Raw genomic sequence first — 10,141 nt, forward strand, 5'->3', positions numbered from 1 at the left:
CTTATACTATAGCCTTTTTTAGGTTATCACTTAAGGCATGATCCACTTATATATCTCATATACATGCTTAAGTTTGCATACAATAATCATGAAGCTTTGTTTATTGGATATGAGTAAATGCAAAATAAAATAACTCTTATTTTATTCATAACAATGTGTACAATATTTACAAACTACGAAACTCCGGGAGAATTAGGACACCAATTCCAACAGACAGTGGATCATGAAGTCTTGGCAATCTTCTCTATCTAATGAATGGGAGTCCGCTTTGAAATCACCCACCTTGCACCCACCCCTCGTGTATATGCTTCAACAGGAATTAAACAAAGGTAGATTGATACAATAGAAACGCCTGGTGAAATGCCCACCTGTAACTCAACAGATATAGTACATTACATAGTCCATTTTAGGGATTGTCAACTTACTCATTCAATTACTTTGGCATTGGGCATTCCAAAAATTGGATACTACCGGGTCAGATGAATTCAATAATAGAGGCCTGTTGATATTCTGACCTTCCTTCTCCTTTAAGAGATTACCCAAAAGAGAATCCAATGTTTCTTGGTCGTGGATATCTGAATAGGAAGAAATGCCCCGTGGTTTGCTTTGGAATAAAACAATTAGAATTAGGCTCATTGAATTGGAATGTATATTATCCATATAGGGGATCTTTTAATGGAGAAGATCCGTCGACCTAAGATGAAGAGATGGGTCTATCTATTTTATTTAGTTATTCAGTTAACCAATGATTCGTTATTGTAACATAACAGATAATAACAACCATTTTCAACCGACATGCATATATTTTTTTTATTTTCCAATGGATTTACATCTTTCATTAATGGATTTTTTTTTTATGTATTGAGTAATAACTCTGGTTGTTTGTTGTTCAAGAATTCTTGTTTAGGTTATTCATACCATCCATACATAATGTTTTGATCTAAGGTTTCAATTCTTCCATGTTTCAGTAGTAGTATATTGTTCCATGGAGCTAAGGTCCAAAATATGGACAAAACTGGTGTTTTCACGACTCTATCACCCAATCAATTTTGTTCCACTTAATCCCTATTTCATAACCACATACTTTTCCGACTAAGAAATGGGAAACCTTTCTCTTGTTACATGAATCCAATTTTCTTCTCATCTGGGAAAAGCCATCTTTCTCAACAATGTTTTCGTCATGTGATCCAATAGTAGTTTATTAGATAGGAGTAGATTTGATATACTAATAACTCTCAGATGGAGTATTAGAACAGAAAAATCTATTAGATAATAAACTTTTGGTTCTAAGTCATCTCTGGCGATGAATCAACAATTTGAAGTGCTTTTCTTGCATATTCATAAAAAAAACAACGTTCATATATAGATGTAGGAAGATTTGTTTGGGAAATAAGCAACCATTTTGACATCTCTTCATCTGCAAAGAATTCTCGATGTAAAAACCCATAAACAAAAGGTTGATCTTTGAATACGAAAAAGAGTGGATCTGCAGGATCCCAAATGAATTGGCTTATTCGAAAAAAAACCTTGTTCTTTCAAAGATCTATCTCGTGTCATGTATTGTACGATTTCAGTATTTTGCAAGTACTCCGAATGAAGTTCATCTTCTTTTATCATAAATGATCTACTTGCCTCAAAATGATCTAGCCCAATAGGGAAATCTCAATTCATTGGGCCTTGCGATACAATCAAATAGAAATCCCCAAGGGCGCCATATTCTATGAGCCCAAACTATGTGAATGAATAAATCCTCCTCTATCTGTTGCGGGTCGAGGACTCCTTCTCCTCCCCTTTTTCAAATTCTTATTCATATTATTCATAGATAAATCTCTTATCAACGATAGAACAAGATCTATTTTGTATCATATCTAAGGGGTTCATGGGTTCAGGCCGAAGATTCAATGTCATCGATCGTTATCAACTCGGCCGCAATCTTTTTTTGCCCGCGAGGATCCCAACAGAGTGCCTTCTACTTCTAATAGGCCATGAACTAGATCAGAATCATTCTCAACAAGTCCATAAGAAGTGATCCCATTTTTTCTTCGGGTCCGGGAAGACCAAAGGTCTTGAACGACCGTTTTGGCCGAAGAACTCAAAAGATAAAGAAGTATTGTCAATTTCATCATGCTCGTTCCAAGTTCAAAGTACCATTTGTACGAATTAGAACCCCCTTCGTTACATGATTTATTCTTCATATAGATAGATATAAGATCTATAGAATAATTACTTATAAGTACATTTTGTACAACAATCCTTCCTATCTGATAGAAAAGGATCCCATGATCTTGAATTGATCTTACCTGGGATCGAAAATCTCAAGTTTTTCTATGAAGAGCAGATCTAATTCTATTAGTGTCTATAATTGATTTCTTTTGTGTAATACTAATTGATAGGGCTACATTGGTAAGTGCTACAAGATCTCGTATATCGAAACCCATATTTATGGAACCAAATCCATTAATATGGACATTTTCTTTTCTAAGTGAAATCCTCTAGTATATAAAAGAGTGAAAAAGTGCTTTCGTCGTTGTGGAATAAGAAACATTCATATTTTAATACATGTATTTAATTTATTTGGAGTTATTAGAGCGGGATCCACTTTTTGGAGAATACGGGTCGAAGCAATAACAAGAATATTTCCAGTGGAACATTTTTCACAATCCTTGGAGAGATAGTTCACTAAAAGACCAAGGGATAAATAATTCTCGACTCATTCACATTCAGATCATGAATGTTTGGAGTCCATATTATGTCAGGAAACATTGCTTTTGCTAATTCGAGTTGAAGGGTGATATAAAAGTGGTCTATTTTTGACATCATATCCATAGTTAGCACATTCATCATACTCTTTATTTAAAAAAAAAAAAAAAACTTTAATTATAAATTACTCGTTTTACAAATACTTGCTAATAATTTAATGATATTATTAAATAATTAATTATTCTCAAAACTTTGAATTAAATTGATTGTTTATCAACCGGTCTATTAAAATTTTATAGAGTTTTCATGACTAATTTTACAAATTAAATACGAAAATAATTTATTTCTATAAAATTTTGATAACATTCTGCACAATAAAACACAACCATCCTTGATTATCAGCAATCTTATTTCCAGACTTGTTATTCCCAAACATCCTTAATTTCTGGACATCTATTAAACCTTAAACCAAACGACTCATAAATAATTATTAACTCCTCAACTCTCGATCCAAGGAGAATCTACCATTAAAATGTTTCGAGTCCAATTGGACTAAATTGACTTTGGGCATAAGTCTTAATATATTCAATCCATAGTAAAAGTGCTTACGATTATAATTTGATGAGGAGATTAAGAAAAAAACCAGTTTTTTAATACAACAAATCTGAAAAGTAAGAATTTGAATCCCTCATGCACTTATAAAACATCTAAAACTATGTAAATAAAATGTTCAAACTAATCATGAAAATATTCCAACCTAATCACAAAACTACTCTAACTTAGCAATAAATGCCAAGAGTAACACCATCAAACATAATTGAAAGACAAACACATCAAAATAAGAAGTTTTGCGAACTATTAAAATGTTAATGACTCATCAGTCTTTTTAATATTGTGAGTTTATTAATGTAACAATTATTTTATTTTATTTTTTGGAACATTTTTACATATAGAAAAAATATCAAACTATTTATAAAAAAAGTTATAGACTTCTATTAACGTCTATCACATAATATAGATTTCTATCAGTTTCATCACTGATAGACACGATGAACTTTTATCAACCTCTATTAAAGAAGATTAAATTTATTATTTTATGTAAATAGTTTTCCTTATTATTTTATTTTTGAAAAATTCTATTTTACTTTTTAGAAAGGTAACACTTATCTAATTACAAATTTAAATTACGACATTTAATGTCATGCATAGTTATACATTTGACGATTATATATGGTGTATGTAAATATTAAAAAAAATTATACACACATACTAATTAAAAAAATGTTAAAAGAAATATATACATATATACATATATACATATACAGATATACATATATACATATATATGTATAGATATAAATCATTCCTTTTTTGGAAGAAATATACCCATTTTTTTTATTTTGAAAAGAGAACATTTTAGGGAAAAAGCAGCTAAGAGGACTACTTCTATGAATATGGTTTATAGGAGTTATTTTTTCAAAGATAAACGAGGAGAAGGACTTGAGGTCGTCTGCAAGATTTAGCGCCCTATAAATACCTGAAAACCTCAGGGGCTGTAGTTTTAGGCTGAAAAAATTCGGAGCTCAGCGGACGGACAGAGCCTTACCGGAAGTGTATTTCTGCTGCCGGTGCGAGCTCGGAAAGTTCTTCATCTTCCGGTGAATATCTGTTTTCTTGTTTATGTCTCAGTTTTCTCTTTGGTTTCCTGCAAATTTATCTCTTTCTCGTGCTTTTCCTGTGTTTGTTTGTTCGTTCGTTATGATGACTTCATCATCTTCGTTGTTGTCGAATTCGATCCTGTAGTTATTTGAAACAGCGCGTTTGATTGTTAGGAACTGCGAGGAAAGATCGTACTGCAATACGAAAGTGAGAAACGTAGATTTGTTTGTTTATGTTATATACATATTTTTCGAGAGGGGAAATCCGGTTTCTTCTTATATTTTTGGTGTTCCCATCTCTTTTATGTACCGAAAGAAATGATTTTTGTTTAATCAATTGTGGCTGTCGTCATTGTTGCACGTTTTGAGATGATGGCGAGTGGGTTAGGGTTTCCGATGAAAATTGATTTTGTAGGGAACACGTGGATGGTATAGTCTTTTAATGGATTGAACTGGTGAAGCTGTCCAGTGGCTCTACCGAAACGGTTTTGATCTGCATCTTGCCGTCATCTTGAAACTTCATTATTGTTGAGTTTCTATGATATTCCATGAATCCGACCATAGGACTGTTTGTGCCCTATTGCATCTTCCTTATCTTTTGGAGTTTGGTTTTCGTTAGAATCTCTGTTTGATGTTTCCTTGTTTGTGCAGTTTGGAGATTTGCTATTTATTGCATTGAAGAAAAATTACAGAAAATATCATCCTGGTTCAGTGGTTTCTTTTGATGCCATGACTGTCCAGGCCAATTTGCGTCTTCTAACATATTCACAAGAGATTGTAGATGGACAACCGATTTATGTTTCCTCAAATTGTCTTCCAATTAAGGCGTTGAAATTTGAACCTGCTGGCCATTCTTTCCATAATGCTGCCCTTAAACTCCTTGGTTGTGAGGATGATGAAGTGAGCGATGACAATGAGCAGGTGGCTGATGAGGCAGAACAGAAATATGCTCCATCATTTGATTCATACAGCAGCAAAGGTAAAAAGAAATCTGGTGGAAGCACACAACAAGATCATTATGCGTTGTTGGGTTTGAGTCATTTAAGATATCTAGCAACCGAGGAACAGATAAGAAAAAGTTATCGAGAAACTGCTTTGAGGTATCATCCTGACAAACAAGCTGCACTTCTTCTTGCCGAGGAAACTGAAGCTGCAAAACAAGCAAAGAAGGATGAAATAGAAAGTCATTTTAAATCTATTCAAGAAGCATATGAAGTGTTAATTGATCCTGTCAAAAGAAGAATTTATGACTCAACAGATGAGTTTGATGATGAGATTCCTACTGATTGTGCTCCACAAGATTTCTTTAAGGTGTTTGGTCCAGCTTTTATGAGGAATGGGCGTTGGTCTGTTAACCAATCTGTTCCCTCACTAGGCGATGATAAAACTCCATTGAAAGATGTTGATGATTTCTACAACTTTTGGTATGCCTTTAAAAGCTGGAGAGAGTTCCCACACGCTGATGAATTTGATCTTGAACAAGCAGAGTCTCGGGACCATAAGAGGTGGATGGAGAGACAGAATGCTAAACTTTCAGAGAAGGCTAGAAAGGAAGAATATGCTAGGATTCGTACCCTCGTAGATAATGCATACAAACGCGACCCCAGAATACAAAGAAGAAAGGAGGAAGAGAAAGCTGAAAAGCAGAGGAAGAAGGAAGCAAAACTTTTGGCAAAGAAGTTACAGGAAGAGGAAGCTATTAGGCTTGCTGAAGAGGAGAAACGTAGAAAGGAGGAGGAGGAGAAACGAGCTGCAGAAGTGGCTCAACAGCAAAAGAAGTTGAAAGAGAAGGAGAAGAAACTCTTACGGAAAGAACGGACTCGTCTTAGAACGCTTTCTGGACCTGCCATATCTCAGTCTTTGCTTGATCTTTCTGTGGAAGATGTAGAAAATCTCTGTTCATCTCTTGACATTGAGCAGATGAGAAATATTTGTGATAAAATGGAAGGGAAAACAGGTATGGAGCTTGCGAAGGTTCTTAGAGATGCACAGGAATGCAGCAATTCAGATAGAAAGCATCAGGAATCCAAGAAAACTGGACAGCAGAATGGTTCTACAACAGCTAATGCCACTGTCCCGCTAAGCAGCAGCCTTCAGAAGAAGGAGAAGCCTTGGAGTAAAGATGAAATTGAGCTCTTAAGGAAAGGAATACAGAAGTATCCTAAAGGAACATCTCGTAGATGGGAGGTTATCTCAGAGTACATTGGTACAGAAAGGTCAGTTGAAGAAATTTTGAAGGCAACCAAAACGATTCTCTTGCAGAAGCCCGACTCTGCCAAAGCTTTCGACTCATTTCTTGAAAAAAGGAAACCGGCACAGTCCATTGCATCTCCGCTCTCAACTAGAGAAGAGTTAGAAGGTGTATCCTCTAAAAAACCCGAAGACAATGTGGCAGTTAATGGTAATCTGGATGTGTCCTCAGTAGTGCAAAATGTAAACAACCAAACTCCCAGTGATTCATCTGCAAATGGAGTATACTCTAGTTCGGAGCAAGACGACTGGTCAGCTGTACAAGAAAGAGCACTAGTCCAAGCTCTAAAAACATTCCCAAAGGAGACCAACCAGCGATGGGAGCGGGTTGCTGCTGCTGTTCCTGGGAAGACGGTGAACCAATGCAAGAAAAAATTCACATCAATGAAGGAGAACTTTAGAAACAGAAAGAATGCTGCTTAATTACTGAGGCAGGCTTTTCTTTGGTGACAAAAGTGGTCTGTTCTTCAATCTGAACATTGTTTTGCCATTTATTCATATAAAAACAAAAGGGTTTCTCTGGATATCCAACCGATTCTTCACAAAGGTCAGTCTATCATATACCTACGCATAGGTTTTTTATTTTATGAAATTTTATCATGCCTTACAACTTTTAGTTAGTTACCTGAAATTCCCTGAAGAGATAAAGAGTATTGCGTATGCGGAAGAGTTTTGTATTTCCCTTTCTTATGTTGTTTAAAACGATTATTCATGTAGATTCATGTTGAATTATTTATAGCATGTGGGCATTATTTAGAATGATCCTGAGTGTGTTCAGTTTTGGATGATCTGTGATTCATGTAGACACACTGGATATTTTTTTGGGGTCTAATTTAGTAAATGAAATTGCTGAAAATGTGATGAATTAATATTATTATTTCTTTGAGCATAACTTTGTAGATTATGCATCCACTACCATCTATATTCGAATTAAAAAATAAATAAATAATACTAAGGCTGTTAATAAGTTTGTGGTTCCATTGCATATTGATATGTTACTTTTGACATACACATAACTTACAGATGTTAAAAACTTTGTTTCTTTTTACTTAAAAGGGAAAATCAAACTTTCATAGAGGAATGTAAAAAAGTGCAGAAAGAACAAATGTAAAAGGTAATAGAAATGCAGCCTCTAAAATTGGCCAACACTAATTATAGGGAAAAAAAATATTCAGTTGAAAATAAGAACATCTCATGGATAATTACAAAATACTTGGAAAGCATTTGCTGAGCCTTTGCAGCACTCTTACAAAGAATGCACCAACGAAGACCAAAAAGAGTACTTCAAAACTTCCCATCTTTACGTATACTGCACTGAAGAGGCAATTTTTTTAAATAACCTTTTATGAACAAAGGCGTAAATATGTGGGTCAAATATAGTAAAATGTCACTGTCTATTAGTGAATATAGCAAAATGTTATCATCTATTATTGATTCTTTGAAAATATTTTTTACATTTTTTTCATTTAACACAGTTAAATTTCAGAACAGAGGAGGAGATGTGCTAGGAATAGTATTTTTTTTTTAACATGTGTTGTTTTCTGTTTTTTCTGTTTATCATAGTTCTTTATATCTTTTTTTAAATGAACATTTGTTAAGAGCCAAATTTTGGAAGCAAAAACATATTTAAAAAGATTATATTCTTTTAGATCCCATTTAGTAATTATTTAATTTCAAAATAATGTAGTTTTTAAAAACATGTTTGATTTTTTAAATTTGGTTAAGAATCTAACTCTTATCTATACTATATTAAAAGGGGCAAAATGGAGAGAATTTTTATCTTCCCATTTTACCCCTAATTTTTAATTATATCCCTAACCTGTCCTTGACTTAATAGTTAGTTATTTAAAACTCACATATCAAAACCTCATGTAGATACCTTTTTAACAAATCTCCTTTAACAAACATCCTTTCATTAGTTATCAATATCCTATATAAAAGTAACCATCATCAATGTGTAAGTGCTTCTCCAAATCCTTCTTGTGGTATTGAATTCGACCACTAAAGAGAGAATGAATAGACAATAGGAAAGAAAGCAATAATTTTAATCATTGGCACTTTCACTGACAATATCTTCGAGAAAAAAAGGCACTCAATAAAATAATGTAAGTATTTACTTTTGTTATATACATTTTTTTCTAAATCGATAAATCCTTCATGTATTGAATTCAAGCATTGACGAGAGAATGGGAGACAACAAGGAAGGGGAGATAATTCTAATTACCGAGAAAAATGGGAAGAATGAGGAGTTAGAAAAATAAGGAGATTTTATTCGTTTAAAATTTCCTTAATTTTAATAGCACAAACATTCATCTTCTCTATTTTCCAAAATCTTATTGTTCATTTAAGTTTTATAATCATTATCCTCTCATCTTTCATGTGAGTTTTTTTTTCTAAATGAATGAATGCATAATCGATTGAAAGAAGAGAAAGTTAGTTGAGGTGAATGAGAAAAATGCGGGAATGAAGAAGATTGAGATGTAGAGAGAAGATTTGAGAAAATTAAGGGAGATGGAGAGAGTTAAAATATAGGATCTTGGAAAATTCTTATAAATAGAAAAATTACAAAAATATTTACACTCAATAGCAAAAAGTTCCAAAAGTACAATACTTTTGGAAACTTTTGAAACTTTTTGCTATAAAATGTAGCTATTTTTAAATATTTTTTTATATTTTAAAAGACTCCTAATATGGTTTTTTTATAGGCAACAGATATTATCATAAATATTTAAAATATTAAACTTTTGAGATTCGTGATTTTTAACCAACAAAACTAACAAAATCTTTGAAATGAAAAAAAAAATTAACTACAACTATACATAAATATCCACATAATTAAAATATTCATCTCATCCATATGTGTGTATATATATATAAAAGACCAGTACATAATATGTTAAAACCATGGTTTGGTTTTGAAAATTTTAGAAAATCTGTATTTAGTTATGTGGTTTAAAAATTGTAGTATTCACATAATTTATTAGTTTGCTATATAATTTTAACCATAATTTCTTACCTATTTTGCTCTGGCTATATGTTTAATCAAAGTTAATAGGAGAAAGGTCCACATTTATAACAATCTTTCCTCAATTTCATAGTTAAAACATAATCGTAAAAAATAAATTATTCAATTTTTTTTAAGAAAATTATTCACAACTGTTAGAATGTATTGTGATTATCATATATTTTAATTCAATTAGTAACACTTCATTTTGAGAAAAAGTTCTCGAATGAAATATTTTTAAAAGTTTTAAAGTACAACTAAAATTGGTTTTTAGAAAATAAAAAATAATAGTCATTAAAAAAATAATTAGAATAAGGATAAGTTTTTTTTTTCGAAGTCGCGATATAAATTATAAGGTGATGATTATTTCATATAATGTCTTGTGAAAAAAAAGTTCATCATATTTCTTGGTTGAATAACTAAAATGAAAAATGTATTTTATTATTTTTAACATAAATCACAATATATTTTTATGAAAATAAGGTTAAAATAATGACATAAATAAATTTTAAACAAAAAATAAACATTT

At 32.2% G+C, this 10,141-nt stretch overlaps 1 protein-coding gene across 1 annotated transcript; it reads left to right on the forward strand.

Moving 5' to 3' along the window:
- Window positions 1-4,207: 4,207 nt before the first annotated feature.
- Window positions 4,208-7,370, forward strand: LOC120084609 (dnaJ homolog subfamily C member 2-like). The gene is made up of 2 exons (XM_039040419.1): window positions 4,208-4,358; window positions 5,010-7,370. The coding sequence occupies exon 2, from the start codon at window positions 5,088-5,090 to the stop codon at window positions 7,029-7,031; it is 1,944 nt and encodes a 647-aa protein (XP_038896347.1). The 5' UTR covers window positions 4,208-4,358; window positions 5,010-5,087; the 3' UTR covers window positions 7,032-7,370.
- The last annotated feature ends 2,771 nt before the right edge of the window (window positions 7,371-10,141 follow it).

The sequence above is a fragment of the Benincasa hispida genome, chromosome 1 (assembly GCF_009727055.1).
Source record: "Benincasa hispida cultivar B227 chromosome 1, ASM972705v1, whole genome shotgun sequence".
Lineage (NCBI taxonomy): Eukaryota > Viridiplantae > Streptophyta > Magnoliopsida > Cucurbitales > Cucurbitaceae > Benincasa > Benincasa hispida.

Coding starts and splice junctions, on each gene's coding strand:
- LOC120084609 (XM_039040419.1), top strand. CDS start 5,088: ATGACTGTCCAGGCCAATTTGCGTCTTCTAACATATTCACAAGAGATT.